General features: G+C 42.0%; 1 protein-coding gene across 6 annotated transcripts in view; it reads left to right on the plus strand.

Moving 5' to 3' along the window:
- AK5 (adenylate kinase 5) overlaps positions 1 to 17,432 on the plus strand; it is a gene marked incomplete at its 5' end in the record, with an annotated part of 242,780 nt that overhangs the window by 166,517 nt on the left and 58,831 nt on the right. For 5 of the 6 annotated variants that reach the window (XM_082612417.1, XM_082612415.1, XM_082612416.1 and 2 more), the window contains 2 exons: positions 12,438 to 12,480; positions 14,686 to 14,730. The exons of the other annotated variant lie outside the window; for it this stretch is intronic. In XM_082612417.1, the coding sequence (XP_082468543.1) occupies positions 12,438 to 12,480; positions 14,686 to 14,730 (88 nt within the window). The remainder of the gene's footprint in view (positions 1 to 12,437; positions 12,481 to 14,685; positions 14,731 to 17,432) is intronic. 6 annotated transcript variants of the gene reach the window in all.

Consider the following 17,432-nt stretch of genomic DNA (forward strand, 5'->3'; position numbering starts at 1 on the left):
GAAAAATGTACTCTAGTTGTTCTTGAGCTTAACATTCTTTTTTTAAAAAGAAAGAAAGAAGGTAACGTGTGGTGAGATATTTTCCCCAAGTCTTTCCTAAGACTCTGCGCCTCACTTTGCATTTCAAGTAGCGTGTCCTGCTTCCCTTTCCCTGCCAAGCCAGATGCTAGGCCTGCTGTCTTCGTGGTTGGGAACGTGAGCCCCAGATTTCATCTCAGAATTTTCTGAGGTAACATTTGCTTACTTCCAACTTCCACAGAAGGCCGCTTTTATAGATTTCTATTGTTAAGGTAGTGGAGTGGATCCTGTAAGGGAAAAGTAGGTGGGAATAGTGGGTGGGTTCTAGCACCCGAGACTTAAAACATTAAACAAGAGATGTGACTTTTCTGAAGACACAAAAAATAACTCCTGCCTGATATACTAAGAAACAAAGGATATAATAAGAGCACCTTAGATGTGTACAATAATTTGCTATTTATAAAACTTTTAATTGCCTCATTTCCTCTTAGCCACCACCCTCTGGTGTGGGCATTTCTCTCATCACTTTAGACAGAAGGACACCTCTAAGCCATGGTTCAGGGAATGATCTTTTTGTGTGTGTGTGTGGTACGCGGGCCTCTCACTGTTGTGGCCTCTCCCATTGCGGAGCAAGGGTCCGGACGTGCAGGCTCAGCGGCCATGGCTCACGGGCCCAGCCGCTCCGCAGCATGTGGGATCTTCCCGGACCGGGGCACGAACCCGCGTTCCCTGCATCGGCAGGCAGACTCTCGACCACTGGGCCACCAGGGAAGCCCTCAGGGAATGATCTTAATACAACACGGAACCAATCATGTCACGTCTCTGCTTACAGTCCTCAATACCTCTCTGCCCTTTGTTCCTGGGGTAAGACCTGAGTCCTCACCGTGGCCCTGAGGCCCCACAGGATGCCTCAGCGTACCGTCCTCCCAGCCTCCCGACTCTGTGTCCAGCCCTGCTGGCCTCCCGCGGCTCCTCTAGGGTGTGGTCTGCTCCTCCTTTGCAGCAGCTGAGGGCTCTTCCTGCTGAGAGAGGCTTGTCTTTCCCCACCCACCGTCCCCTCTTGCCCACTTGGCCAACTTAGCGCCCAAGAAGCTATAGTTTTAAATGTTGGTGCCCAGGTTTTGGAATCAGACGGACCTGAGTTCGAATCTCAGCCCTCACATTAGCTCCATGACTCAGGCACCTCCCTTAACCCCTAAGACACAGCTTCAAATATGTAGACTGGGAACGATAGCACCTTTTTCAGTAGGCTGAAAATGAGAAAATGCCCAATAAGTGTATTTATTGTTATTATAACCAATATGATAAAATGATGGAAACATTAGTTCAGGGTTTAGAATGCACTGAAATGCTTTTGTTTTTTTTTTTTTAATAAATTTATTTACTTACTGATTTTTGGCTGCTTTGGGTCTTCATTGCTGCACGCAGGCTTTCGCTAGTTGTGGCGAGCGGGAGCTACCCCCTTCGCTGCAGTGTGCAGGCTTCCCATTGCAGTGGCTTCTTGTTGCTGAGCATGGGCTCTAGGTACACGGGCTCAGTAGTTGTGGCTCGCGGGCTTAGCTGCTCCACGGCATGTGGGATCTTCCCGGACCAGGGCTCAAACCTGTGTCCCCTGCATTGACAGGCAGATTCTTAACCATTGCACCACCAGGGAAGCCCCTGAAATGCTTTTTTAAAGTTGTCTCCACTGCCTACTTCACCTGTTAGCACTTTCCCCCCCAAAAATAACTCTGCACATTGGGGTGTTATTGCACCAGCGGGTTGGGATGTTTAGAGACGCAAATTCTGTACCTGGAATAGTCTGGAAGTTTATCCGTGAACCATCGAACTTGCTGATCTTAGTCTGTCCCCAAAGACTGTCAATGCAAAGAGGTATTACCACACAGGGTAGCATTAAGTAAACAACTCACAACTTAAGTGGATGATAAGGAATATAAAGGAATCATAATTTGTAATGGAAAAGCAAGAAGAGCAGCAACAAAGCATCCTTCCTGGAAACTGTAAGACTGCCAGTTTCAGCATGTGTACATGCCGGACCTGTATAGCGGCCAAATGCTTAGAGTACTGAACTAGAGTCCTCCAAAAGCTCTAAAAACATGCTGATTTTAAGTCTGGATTCTGAACATTATTAACCTTTAATAACTTCTGTATCAAATTAGTGGTAAATGCCTTCAGGTAGAGGCAAAAACTGAAATTCTATATACTTGCACCATTGTTCACCCAAGAAAGGATTTTGCAACCGTGAATAAATTCAATAGGATTCAGTGAGGTTGCCTGCACGTAACCTAACTACAGTTGGCTTAAACAATTTAAAAGGTGGTTTTCTCTCTTAACCACAGTCCAGGGATAAATGGTTGTGGGGTTGGTGCAGCAGTGGCCACACACAGTCAGACCGGTTCCCTCTTTCCTATCCGTCCTCCTCAGCGTGTGGGCAGACCTCCCTTCAAGGTCGCAAGGTGGCAGCAGTGCCTCCAAACAGCGCTTTTCCCCACACAACCATTTGCAAAACTGGAATGGGTGAGTGAGGCTGATTCTCCCCCTGTGTGTCCCTCTCTCTTCTGAATAGGGAGGAAATCTCTCCTCTGAAGCATCCCCCCGCCAAAGATTGCTTTTTACACCCTTTTGGCCCAGATTTGGCCACAAGCCCGTACCCATCATGCAGAGGATGGGAAAGCAAGGATTTGGCATTTTCAGCATCCGAAGAGGGAGGTGGCTGCAGCCTGCAAGAAGAAGGTGGGCTGTTGAGTAGGGGTCTAGGGGTGTCTGCCAAAGGGCTTAGGGAGGAGGGCAGAGGAGGTGGCCCTGGAAGAGCTCTGGTGCCTTCCATGCCACCTCCACCCAGAGTGGCTCCATTCTTCTTCCACATAGAATCCTGCTCAAATAAAAGCTTCCGTGGATAAACATCATCTGTAACCCTTCGCTGCAAACTCAAATACCTAATATACTAATACCTGATATATGTCAGTGAGTCAAAATTATTTGTTCACTAGTACATTCCCAGCATCCAGAATAGTTCCTAGCATATAAGAGGAGCTTGTATTTATTTCCTATTGCTGCTATAACAAATTGCCACAAACTTGGTGGATTAAAATAACACAAATTTGTTATCTTACAGTTCTGGAGGTCAGAAATTCAAAATGGGTTTACAGGGCTAAAATCAGGGTACCAGCAAGATAGCATTCCTTCTGGAGTAGTTGGGGGAAATCCATTTCCTTGCCTCTTTCTGCTTCTAGAGGTTGACCACATTTCTTGGCTTGTAGTCACCTTCCAGCAATGGCATCACTCCGACATCTTCTGCTATCACATCTTCTATGATTGCGTCCATCCTGCCTCTCATAATGATTCCTGTGGTTGCACTGGGCCCACCCAGATAATCCAGGATGATTTCCCCATCTCAAGAACCTTAACTTAATCATATCTTCAAGTCACTTTGGCCATGTAAGATAACATATCCACAGGTTCCAAGAATTAGGAGGTGGACATCTTTGAGGATGTGCGTATCATTCTGTCTACGACAGAGCTCAAAAAATATTTGTAGAATTGTTGAATGAGCAGTAGAATCTCAGCATTGGAAGCTGCTTTAGATAGCATGTAGTCTAACCTCTTACAAGGTCTAGGAATCTCCTCACTGGCAGATAGTGTTTCCATGTCTGCTTGAATACTTCTGGTGCTGGGGGCTCTCTACCTTCCAAATTAACCTTTCCACTGTCGGACAGCTATAGACCTTAGACATTTAGACCTTTCTTCCTTAGGTTACTTCTGCCCTTCTGTACAGAGAAATCTACACATTGTATCTTCTATATGACTCTTCTTCCCCAATTCTGGAGAAAAAAAATGACTTATTGTCTTTATCATTTACAAATCTTCACTTAGCACATCTCCATCTCAGTAACTGGGGTTACAAAAAGATGAAAGACAGCCTCCAATCTTCAAGGGGGTTATTGTGAAAGTGAATCCTACACATAAGAAGTTAAATAACAATACAGTTCAATGAGTTCATCCATGTTAAGTGCTCAGTACTGTGCCTGGCATGTAACAAGTGATCCAAAAACGTTACCTGCTCCTGTTGCTGTTATTACCATTCACAGATGCTCTGGGTCAAATTACTGATGCACCTGGAGTTCGCTGATGCAGCAGTGACTGGAGAAGGCTCAGGGAGGAGGAGGGATGGGAGGAGAGGCAGAATGTAAACAAACTCAGGGTAAAGGGGAAGGCATTCCAAACACAGAAGGCAGGTGTTCAGAGGCCAGATTAAACAGGTCAAGTTCTAGGAAAATGAATAGATTTATTTATCTCATGTAGGGTTTATCTTAACTAGCTTGGGCAAAACAGCATGAACTTGGGCTTCCCTGGTGGTGCAGTGGTTGGGAGTCTGCCTGCCAATGCAGGGGACACGAGTTCGAGCCCTGGTCTGGGAGGATCCCACATGCCGTGGAGCAACTAGGCCCATAAGCCGCAACTACTGAGCCTGCGCGTCTGGAGCCTGTGCTCCGCAACAAGAGAGGCCACGAGAAGTGAGAGGCCCGTGCACTGCGAAGAAGAGTGGTCCCCGCTTGCCACAACTAGAGAAAGCCCTCGCACAGAAACGAAGACCCCACACAGCAAAAATAAATACATAAATTAATAAACTCCTACCTCCAACATCTTCTTTAAAAAAAAAAAAAAAACAGCATGAACTTTATCCAAGTTGTAGATAGCAGCTGTAGATAGCAACTGCCCCGCTGTCTCTCCAAGCTCTCTCCTCCTGAACCCTTCCTGGGACTTGTAGAGACTTAAGCCCCATGGTCTCAAGTCTAGTGATTGCTTCTAGTGGAAAGAACACTTCTTTCGACCTGCCTCTTTGATTCCCAGCTCCAGCCTGGAGATCATCTTTAGCTCCTCTTTGCTCTATGCTCCACAGCCACTAACTAACCCTGTCCCACTCCTCACTCAGCCTTACCCCCTAAAACCTGAAGGAACTGAACACAGACGTTGAAGCTGGAGAATAACAAAAGTGAGAGAAGTAGAGGCAAGGTCAGAGCTAGACTGTAGATGTATGGGTGGTCCATGGAAAGCTGTTTGTTGCATCTGTAATAGTGATAAGCATGAAGTACTTCAGGCCACCGAAAAAGCAGGGGGCACACCCGTGACGAGCAGAGGACTCAGAAGGAAGAGGAATCAGCAGGAGTTTGCAAGGAGTTCTTCCAACCCTCCACTTGCTCACCCCATCCAGATACACTTTCTCCCAACCTTACTTCCTTTTTAAAGAAAGATGGTGGGACAAAGGATGATGAATGATTCTGTGCAATATTTTCCTCTCTGAAAAACACATGAACACACATACAGTATGCTTTAATCTAATAATCTGATTTGCCATTTTGCTGAGGCTGTCTCATAAAGAGCCTATATCCTCATAGCATCTACAAAAGTACCCAAGACAGGCCAATATGCTCTGTAATTCCCAAAGATTCACACTAAGCTTTGCCATTTTATTTCTGTTTCATAAGGAATCAGAAAACAAAAGTGGTAAAGGCCAAATAACTCTCCTTGGTAAAACTCTAGTCAGGAGTGACTTTATGGCCAACATTCACTTTAAATGAGATGAAATCAGAATGAGAACTTTGGTCCCTTCTTTAAACCACAAGACTTGCAAAGCCCTAAGGCTAAATCTGGCACATGAAGCCAAGACCAAGTGTTTCCTCTGTACTCTTCCAGCAATGAGTTGAGTTGGATGTACTTTTGAGATGATGAAAACAGGAACTTACAGGAAAACATCAGGGAAAAACTTCTTTCTTTAAAATTTCTTACTAGAGACACAAACATTTCAATTTATACATAAAAGAAGAAAAATACCATTCCTCCTTAAGAACTAGATCTGTAAACCACTATTTAAAGTAGTTCATGTAGAGAACCTGCAATTTAATAAGATGAGGAAAAGGCTAGCCTAGCATCCCCTATATTTTTTCCTCCCTATTTACTCAATTATACAAATACTTCCACAGCAAGACCTCTAATTGTGTAGACATCAGTGAAAGAGAAATGGAACTTGCAGTAAAATAAATTATTGGGTGTAATTAAATTACATACCATTTCCCATACTTTTTTTTTCAAATTGCCCATTACTTTAAATGAAAACATTTTTAGAAAAGAACTGTAAACACTCAAAGCATTTCTCAAGGACCATTCTCCCTTCTTCCTGCTGATACAATGTAGGTTTTGTTCCATTTTCCAATATTCTCCTGCTGAAGATCTGAGGAATTTCAAAACTTCATTCACCAGTAAAACTCGAGAGTTCCACTTTCAAATCACCTGATGAACAGGATCCAGCTTCAGTCCCTCTTTTAGCAGATGAATCCATCTTCATCTCTATTCATGTTACACCATGAGCGTTCCCTACCCTTGTGTAGTGCAGTCGCTCGATACACTCTGTCCTCCTGCACTTGACACACAGACAAGTCATCATGCTCCTTCTGGGGCAGCAGGAGAGGTGTTTAGAACACGAGCTTGGGAATCAGAAAACCCCACTGGCTGGAGCATCCTGAACAAGTCACATAAGCTTTCTGAGCCTGAGTTTCCCCATCTGAAATATGGGAAATAGCAAACCTGCTTACCTGCTAGTGTTTTCTGGAGGATCCGATGAAATCACACATATTACAAACACTCCAAATATTACCCAAATAGCAGTTCCGATAACCATTTCTAAAATTGTTTATGTGAGGTGTTTTGCTGTTTTTGTTCCTTAACAGGCATAAAGAAAGAGAATCCAAAAGTCTCATTTTCAGGTTCCAAAATGGGGAAATGGTACTATTTTATATATTCTTTTTTACTTATTCTTCTTTCCTGTTAAGATTCTGGTTCTCAGTAAAGATGAACCCTTCTGAGAACTGCAGGACCTTTTGAGCCTCAACCCCAGCCCTACTTCCCTGCTATTGCTTCTTATAATCAGAGATAGTGTCTTTAGACAAATTTAAATAGAAAATCCTCATATGCTAGCATTTCATGGTTCATGATTCTCCCAGAATTTGGATGATCTGCTTAGAACTAGTTGAAGTAAGAAAAAGTTAGAAAACACTGCTCCTCACATTGTCTCAGAAACTACAGAATCTCTTTGAAATCAATTTTTTTTGGATTTTGAAAAGAAATTAAAAATGGATTGTTATCTGTGCTCAGTGCCAGAGAAAGAAAATAGTTTTTTCTTTGCAGTATTTGTGAATTTTAGGGCCAAAAATTAATCTTTGCTGTGGCATTTTGTTGTTATATAAAGCCTCTTTCTCATAATCCCACTTGAAGCTATACACATTTTTTATGCCAAGAAACACACACACTGGTTGTTGTTTTTTTTAATTTATTTTTTGGCTGCATTGGGTCTTCATTGCTGCGCACAGGCTTTCTCTAGTTGTGGCAACCGGGGGCTACTCTTCATTGTGGTGCGCAGGCTTCTCACTGCGGAGGCTTCTCTTGTTGTGGAGTATGGGCTCTAGGTGCATGGGCTTCAGTAGTTGTGGCTCGCGGGCTCTAGAGTGCAGGCTCAGGAGCTGTGGTGCAAGGGCTTAGTTGCTCTGTGGCATGTGGGATCTTCCCGAACCAGGGATTGAACCCGTGTCCCCTGCATTGGCCGACAGATTCTTTTTTTTTTTTTTTTTTTTTTTTTTTTGCGGTATGCAGGCCTCTCACTGTTGTGGCCTCTCCCGTTGCGGAGCACAGGCTCCGGATGCGCAGGCCCAGCGGCCATGGCTCACGGGCCCAGCCGCTCCGCGGCATATGGGATCCTCCCAGACCGGGGCACGAACCCGCATCCCCTGCATCGGCAGGCGGACTCTCAACAACTGCGCCACCAGGGAGGCCCGAGCCGACAGATTCTTAATCACTGTGCCACCAGGAACATCCACACACACACTGTTTAATACAAACAAGAACTAGGAAAACACTCCCCAAATGACCTACTACTTCCCTCTCCTTCCCAGGGGAGGTTTGTTTTGTGGTCCCCAAAAGGATTTTAAAAATCAACACCGTCTACTCAAGGAGGGGCAGTAGAGGATCTGATGACTGCCCCCCACACACACACACACACACATAACAGTAAGAGGATGCTGATGAGGAAATGTAGCTTGGTATCAGGGCACTAGGTCGGTCCTCAGCCCAGCTCTGTGCAGCAGTGGAAGCTCAGATACATCCCAATCCAGTGGTGCAACAGAACTTTAGTTACATCATTCCTATCAGGATTGCAGCAAGGATCCAGTAAGATTATATCTGTAGAAATGCTGCCAGAGCTGTAAAGCACTGTTTAAGTGTCAGCTTCATATTATGACATGATCTGCTTGTGACAGGGGCGCTGGTCCCATAACCAGGAGCAGATGCTGTGCTGACATCAAAGCAGGATGAAGAACTTCACCATAGATGGAGAACCATCTATGAAGTTATGTTGTTTTGATCTTGCTCACCAAAAATTCAATAATTCAAGGCACTGGGAGCGACAAAACGTCCATATCTCAAGGTGAAGATAATAGGACCTCTGATCCAAAAGGAAAACACAAACACACACCAATTAGCTGCTCTTCCTACAAAGAATACCAGAATCCAGCCTTGCAGAAGTAGTTGCTTGCCTACAGATCCATGCAGGGAAGTAAAGTTGAATTCAGGTTGCTTTTACTCTCCTTATGGCTCTGGCTTGACTGGGAATGAGGGATAGAGACCAAAACCAATCTGTAGTCCAAATCCAGCTTCCCCATAAAGCCACCAATCCTATCCTGAGGTTCTAAATGTGTTCAACAGGATTCTAGATTTCTCACCATCAACTACCAATATATTATCAAATACCTAGCACAAAAAAAATGTGGCAATGGGCTTCCCTGGTGGCGCAGTGGTTGAGAGTCTGCCTGCTGATGCAGGGGACACGGGTTCGTGCCCCAGTCTGGGAGGATCCCACATGCCGCGGAGCGGCTGGGCCCGTGAGCCATGGCCACTGAGCCTGCGCGTCCGGAGCCTGTGCTCCACAACGGGAGAGGCCACAACAGTGAGGGGCCTGTGTACCACACACACACACAAAAAAGTGGCAACCTGAGTTGGGTTTTGGGGGCTAGTGGTTTTACTGCAGGCTTTCCTACCTTCACCAGTATTAACAGCATCATTGCAGGCTGTGTCTGGGTTCCAGACTAGTGAGTCACAAATGGCACTTACATAAATCTGTGCCTGTTTTTGTACTACCTCTCTTTGTAAGTTTCTTCATATTTGGTATGCAGCTTCATGCCCCCAAAGCCTAGTTTTACACTGCAGAAAGTCTTCTATGTCTCACTGTACCAACAAAGCCTAACCCCGCATTCAGACTTAGAGGCAACAAAGGGCTTAGTGGATGGAGCAGCAACAAGGTAAAAGGCTGCAACCCCCAGAGGCACCCACAGGTACCCAGGGTGGAACTCGGTTGTTAGTGGGTTGTGTTTTCTCCAAGAATGCCTCACAGAAGATGCAGCTACAGTGGAACTGGATATAAACACCTTATCAGCCATTTCTCCAAGAAGCTTATCTAACATTTTGCACCTTATATAACTGACATTCTGAAATTAATGCCTCTTATTCAGAACACACCTAGCATTTGAAAAGAAAAGAGAAAAGAATTAGGGCCCCCGGAGGCTGTATGACATCTTTTCACCAAAACCAGAAGTGTTTGCCTTTCACTGGTTGTTTCATGTATGTGTGTGTGTTTAAGATGTCAGATAAATTTTATCTACAAAAGATCACTTGTGAAGTTTATTGAGCATCACGGGAAAATAACACCCTGCAATCAAACATCCCATTCACCTGGGTTTTCATGTCAGTGAGTGCAGTGCAGCACTTTCCTGATGGAGAGTTTTTGACGGCTGCATCTATGCTCCAGAAACTTGTTCACTATCAATGCATTCATGGAAATGAATCTGGGGCTCATCTGAAGCACTTGGGCAAAGCAGAACAGAAGACTGTGAATAAGAGCTGTGGATAAAAGCAGGTCAGACTCAAGAAGCCAAATAAAGGTCAGAAAGGCCCTTTTACAACCTGGCGCATTGTTTTATGAATTCAGAATAACCCTGATCAAACTCCCAAGACATAATAGCCAGGTACAAGAAAGACTGTTACAGTTTGGTCTATAAGATGGGTGTAAGTCTGATAATTCAACAATAGTATTAAAAATTGAGAGAAAAGACCTCATGGTTTCCTCTTAACATTACCTGAATATATTCAATAGCTGTTTGACAAGCAATAAGCAGAGTGATTAAACGATTCTTTTCCAGCAAAGGCTATTGAGCCTCTTTCTATGTAGCTGCATCTTAGGCAGACATATTAATTTCTTCAAATAGGTCCCTGTCTCAGGTGGGCTTCCCTAGAAGCAGAGGCTAAGATGGGGATTCTTTGCAAGTGTGTTATTAGGTGTGCTCTTGTGAGACAGGGAGAGATGCAGGATAGGGCAGGGGGAGAAGCCAGCTGGATATTAGCTTCAACTTGATCTCAAGGGGACCCCTGGGGAACAACTTATACCAGAGTCATCCCAGCTTGAGGGAGGGACCAGACTCCTGTGTGCTTTTAGCAGCAGCTGGGGGATGGGTGTACCAGCCAGCTGAGCAGCAGGACACTAACAGATCCACTATGGTAGCTAAGATGATGGGACTAAATCTCTAGGAGCCAGACTGTGTGATAGGAGATGTGGTTCTCATTCCAACCCTGGCCTCACTAAGGACATGATGATATGGCCACGGGGCCCTCACATGGCATCTGCAACTACCAATTTCCTCATCTGTAAAATGGGAGAGCAGGGGTGGTAGAGTAGGATTAGACGGTCCTTGCATAATGTGAAATGCAATGATTTCAGTAAGGGAAGTGGGGGGAGGCTCACTGAGGAATAGTGGATGTTTTTTTCTATTCATGGAAAGCGGAGTTAATTAATGTAAATGTGTCCCTGAATAACTAGTCCATTGACTACTCTTCCCTCACCTGGAATAGCTCTGGATACACAGGCAAATCTAGGAAGACAGGCAACAAAGTTGCCCTGAAGGCGTATGTTCTAAAAAAGGATGGCAAGTTTCTGTTTTCAAATAAAATGCTTTTGTGGCAGTTTACCTAAAGGGAGCATTAATACAACAAGGCAACCTCATTTAACTGACTCCTGTATCAAAGCAAATTAGAGGCAAGAGGCTGGAGTAAAGCATGAGCCAGAGGCTGTCCCTGAAAAACTACACAGCCTCTAGGGAGAGCAGTTTGGAAACATCTATCAAAATTATAAATACGTTTATTCTTTGCCTGCACAGCACGCTCTCTGAGAATTTATCCTACAGGTATATATGTGTGAAATGACATATATATGAGTTTATTCATTGTGCTACTTTTTCAAAAATAGTCCAAGATTGTGAACAACTCAATGGTCCATCAATAAAGAACTAGTTAAAAACAATAACAACTATGGTACCTTCCATACAGTGGAATACTGTATAACCCAAGAACATCTGTATGGATACAGAAGGTTCTCCTGGATATATGGATAAGTGAAAAAACAAAGGGAAGAACAGTATTATCATATTAGTATGTATATTATAAACACATATGCATATATAATATGTCTGCTTCTTTCTGTGTAATGGAGGTAATAAGATCATAGAGTTATACTCAAGTGTATCCTTAGATATCTAGAAGTCAGTTTTTGTGTATCTGGAAAGATAACCAAAAAAAAAAACTTTTATGAGTGGTTATCTCTAAGGGATGAGGGAGTGAGAAGGTGGGATGGATAGAGACAGAGGTGGGAGTGAGAAATCTCACCAATGCCTTTTTACAGATTTCCTTTCTGGATTTTTTTTCCCAACCATCATGGGTTTTTCTGTAAGGAAAAGGGAGGAGCTGTTTGATTAAAAAATAAAATGGAAATTTAAAAGGCAAGCATCAATCAAAGCTGGCCATCCCAACCTCCCTTATTTCATGCTTTCATTCAGGGATTGGCAAACTGAGGCTGTTGGTTAAGTAGTGAGACCATATGGCTCACAATGCTGAAAAGGTTTACTATCTGGCCCTTTCCAGAAAGTTTGCCAAGTCCAGCTGTAAATCATGGAGTTGTCTGTAAAATAGCTGTACTCCTCCTATCAGTGAGCTTCAAGTACTTCTATCAGTTTTGTCTTCTTTACATCAGCTTTTCTGACCACAGAGAGTTATACACCAAGGAAAAAGGCAGGATATTGCACCTATTACAAAGAGCATGAACTCTGGGGACAGACAGCCCAGGTTTAAATCTGGGCTTTGTCCCTCACTACTATGTGGCCTTGGGCAACTAACTTCTTGAACTCAGTATGGTTTTCATCTGTAAAAGCTGGGTAATAATGGTACCTCCTTCACAGAATCGTTTTGGAAGGTTAAGTATGTTAATGCTGGCAAGAAGTTTAGTACAATGTCTGTTAGTATTATCTAATATTTTGATTTTTTATAAACAGGGTGATGACCAGTTAAATGTGTTTGAAGAAGACGCCATAGGAGGTGAGCTTTCTTTACTGATCAGACCAAAGTTGTCATTTTAGTAGCTCTGAGCATGTCTTTTTTATTAAACACCACTAAGAGATAATAATCTACCAACAGCTTGTACTCTTCCCTTAGCCAGGGAACATGATTAAGATTGGGACTCTTTGGCTCTCTCTCCTCTTGATCCATGTAAAGAATCAAAGGGACACCTTACTAAGAGGTGCATTTCCTTACTGCCCAGAGAACATGAGTCCCAAGACGCTCAATGAACAGAGGATGCTCGGTTAAAATACCCAATCCCCTTTGGAAGATTCAAATGTATAAGAGCACAGCAAGACTTCCACATGTCCTGTAGGAAAGAGAGCTGGCTATCTTTAATTCACCATTCTTCAAATTTTATTGGAACACAAAAGTCTTTTTCCTGCATCGTGGTTACTACTCTGCAGTGTACCATTGGGATGCAACCTAAGAAACACCCAAATTATACTGCTTCATAATTTTGTCATGTTAAAAGTCTTGCCAAAACTAAAAAATACAACCATAATTAGCTACACATGGAACTGAAAATAGATAAAATTATGTGAATTTGAGTTTGTTCAAAAAAAGATAAGTTTCATGATTGCCCTAGAAAAAAATACCTTCTATCATTTCCACTCTGAAGTAACTGTTGTTATAATTATGGTCTGTGGAAATATATTTACATTGACTGGGAGCATATACAAGTAAGTGAATTGGCTTTCTAAATAACCCCAGCTCTAATCCTGCTGCTCCAGGAGCATGAGGTAGTAGATAAAGTGTCATTTGATGATGATGGCAAGAGCAGTACGTAAAAATTGCAGTCACCAAATGACATAATGGTGATTCATGAGGAAAAGGCACATAAACATGAGCCAAGTACAAATAATCAACTCAGCCCCAACTGGATGGGGATTGACTGATTGCTGAATAAAGTTTCCTTTCTTCCTGGTTATAAAATTAACACACATTCGCGTGGAAATTTTTTTAAGGTAGAAAATAAGAGCCATCTAAGACCTTATGACCTCTAAATAATCATGGGTAACATTCTGGTTTATTTTATTGCAGTGTATTGTCTATATACCTATTTCTACCTAGTTGAGAATACATGTGTATATACAAACATTATCTCCAATATTTTGTACCTATCATAACATAAGCATGTTCCCATGTCATTAAAAACTCTCTATAAACTTAATTTGTAATGACCACATTGTATGAATGTACTATCATTTTATGAATGTACCATCATTAATTTTTAAAAATAGCTAGTAATTTTTAAAAAATAACTATTTTTTTAAACTGGAATAAGATAACCATACTAATACTAACAATAATAACCACTTTCCTAGATCGCAAATACATTAAATGTTGCTCAGCTTCATAAAAGTAAACTAGAAGAAAGAAGTAAACTAGAAGTATGGAGAACATGAGATGACCATTTGGCTCCACATGTTAAAAGCATCAATCTATCTGCCTTTAACAGAAAGCTCCAGATAATACTCGATTTTTCCAGTCACCATGGGCTACTCTGTAAAGAGACTGAAGCACCTGTTTGATTTCAGAGAACAATAACAAAAAATCCTTTCATGTGAAAACCAAATGGTTCCAAAGACCCCCAAATTCACCTCTTTCCTCTGTTTCCAGCTCTTTTCCCCTTGTCTTCTTCTTCTTCTACCCCAACTCAATTCTTCACGCCCTATTCCCTCTCTCTCTCTCTCTTCTCTCTCTCTCTCTCTCTCTCTCTCTCTCTGTCACCCTCTGTCTCTATCTCTCTCTGGTAGGGTTGGGCCTTTCACTCAAATAATAATGGATTCCTGCAAAAATGTAGCATTGTGTATATAAATGAACCACTTCGTGATTACCTACTACATCACGTGACAACTGGAAATCTTTTAGGGCTCCACAAACTCTGCAGAGTTTTGCACTTTGCCAAAAATCCCTAATCATTCCTTTGCCTTCAAGCAGTGGTTCCCAAGATTCAGTTCTCACTGACCACCTTCATGACTTTTATCTCTATGCTATCTATTCTATATATATTATATAGAATACTGTATACTATAATATATAATGTGATAGCATATATTATACTATACTATATACTATATAATACTATATACTATATAATACTATATACTATATAGTATAAAACCAGGGTTTCAATACAGTTTTTCTTTCTGTATAACTTAAATTATTCTTATTTTAAAGGTTTCACGGAAGATTTGAGAAAGTGTAAAATTATCTTCCTGATTGGTGAGTAACAGCCCTCAAATTTTCAAACGTAATTGCTAATAATAACAGTGTGGTAAGGAAAAAAGACTACTCATTTCTCAACCTGTTTTGAAGTCTTGGCCCTTTTTTAGTCAAGATTACACCCCTGAGGCTTCCGGATCATTCCTTTCATTTATACAGTTTTATATTACTTTGGCTTTGTATCTTTTCAGCATAGGCAAAGCAGGACTCTAAGGAATATCAAACTCCTGAGTTTAGCTCTATGATAATAAAATGCATTATAATCCCACAGGTAAAAGGATGCCTATGTCTGTTAAAATCTAACACCTTTTCTGTTTGAACAATGACCTGCTCTTCCCTAAACTAAGTACATCAGTAACCACATATTCAAGTATCCCTTAATAACCATACCCTGCATTTCATACAGCTAACAACAAAAACAATCTCGTTTGTTTTATGCCCTAGTACAAAGAAACTCATTGGGAAACAAATTGTGGGATAAAATTCATTTCGGATTAACCAGCATTTTCTGAGCACCTATTATGTTCCAAGTTATCTCCTTTAATCCTTACACAATCTTATAGGTTGGCGGTCCATCCCTATTACATATCTAGTACACAGACAAGAAAAGTGAGCCTCAGAAGTTTAAGCAACTTGTCCAAGGTCACAGAGTTTATTAGTATGAGAAACAGATTTCCAGTTTTTCTCTTGGGAATAAATGGGACTAGTTGCACAGCAGTAAAATTACATAGAATAGGACAAAATATCGTTACATCACCTCCCAAAACTTAGTGCTTTTCCCTCTAGCTAGTCAAGTCTATAGAAAAGTTAATTCACTCACTTAACACTGTACATTTTTCAGAAAATACCTTTTTATATTCAGAAATAATGAAAAGGTCCACGCCTCCTCAATGAGTGGGAAAAAGAATGGTTATCAGCACCCTAGAAATATATTCAGATATACTTAGAATCTTGCACCCTAAAGTCAGGATTCTTCCTTGGAAATCTCTCAGTAAACCTCCCTCATTTTCAGATGAAGAAACTGAGTCACAGAGAATTTAAGGGGTTTGAGGCAGGTCGTTCAAACAACTGGTGGCAGAGAGGAGACCAGGGCCTATGGCTGTGGTTCCCCATTTTCGGGCCCTCCTCACCCCACCACTGAGTTATGTGGGTTGTCACCCTAGACGGTCCCCCACATTTAATCATGCACCAACTACTTACTGAATATTGGACCCATGCTGGGCAGTACAGTGAGCAGGGATCAGAGAGTTTCCATCTTAGAGGAAAAGGAGAACTAATCAAATTATTATCACAAACCTTGAAAAGCAGTGGGAAGGAAACAAAGAACTGAAACAGCGAACAAGCAGGGTGAAGTGTTCGGGGTAAAAATGGGTGATCAGGGAAGGCCCTGTGGAAAGTGACATTTAAGCAGGGAACTAAAGGAAAAGATGGATGACTGAAGAGACTAGTGGGAGGTGAGAGGAAGACGAAGTCTAGCTAAAGTGAACAGCGTGTCTAAGCAGTGAGAATTCTTGAGCTCAACTGAGTTCTGTTTCTGACCTGCTTGTCTCTAGTTGACCTTAGCCTTGGGAACTGGATGGACTATTGCCGCACTTAGTTTACATTCTTTTCAGAAAGTAAAAGTACATTATGCCTACTCCTTACTGAAAAGAAACTCACCATCATAATTTCAAAGAAAATTCCCCTTTCCACACAAATTTTAATCAATTATCTTGGCATCTAGAGTATACACAATAAATTATACTTTCTGTCCAGCTTTTATCTTAGAGGCCAAATTAGGAAAAGGGGAGACTCTTTAAACTTGAAGTTCAGGAATCCAAAGAATGAGGCTTTATTATCACATAGCAATCTGTGTTTTTAATAATGTGGTCCAAAAAAAAGCTTTTTAAAATAGTACAGCATGTTTTGTGGTGGTTGTTATTGTCTCTAAGAATAATATTATTTCAAATTTACCCATTGTTTGGCACCATACTTGAATTTTGAGTGTATTTTCAAATATTGCTTCTATCTAACCAGGCCTAAAGATCTCAGCTCACCTGTTACTAAGCCCTGTGCCCTTCAGAAGGTGAAATAGCACAATATAAAATCTGGCATCAGGACTTCCCTGGTGATCCAGTGGCTGAGATACCGTGCTTCCGATGCAGGGGATGCGGGTTTGATCCTTGGTTGGGGAACTAAGATCCCACATGCCATGCAGTGCGGCCAAGAAAAAAAAAGTCTGGCACCAGACAAACCTTAAGACCCTCCAGGGTCCACAGACCACACTAAAAACTGCTGCTCTGAATAAAGTTTTTCTTTTTTATATATCAACCAGACTCTCCTGCACTTCAACTTGTTAGTCAGTCACTATTCTAGAAAAGAAAGATTTCAGCTTACTGTTTGGGCCATGTACAAAGCAATAAGAAGAAAAATGATGGATTCTGCTTGAAAATTAAGGCTTTAGTTCTAAATATACTTACGCCTTGAACAACATGGGTTTGAATTGCACGGGTCCACTTACACGCTGATTTTTTTCAATAGTAAATACTACAGTACTACCCGGTCCAGGTTGGTTAAATCCATGGATTCAGAACCATGTATCAGCAGGAACCAAGTATTCAGAGAGCTGGCTATAAGTCATACATGGATTTTCAATTGCAGGGAGGGTTCGCACCCCTAAGCCCCGCATTGTTCAAGGATCAACTGTACTTTCTCAACAGATG

This window comes from Mesoplodon mirus (genome assembly GCF_964341445.2).
Source record: "Mesoplodon mirus genome assembly, chromosome: 3".
Lineage (NCBI taxonomy): Eukaryota > Metazoa > Chordata > Mammalia > Artiodactyla > Ziphiidae > Mesoplodon > Mesoplodon mirus.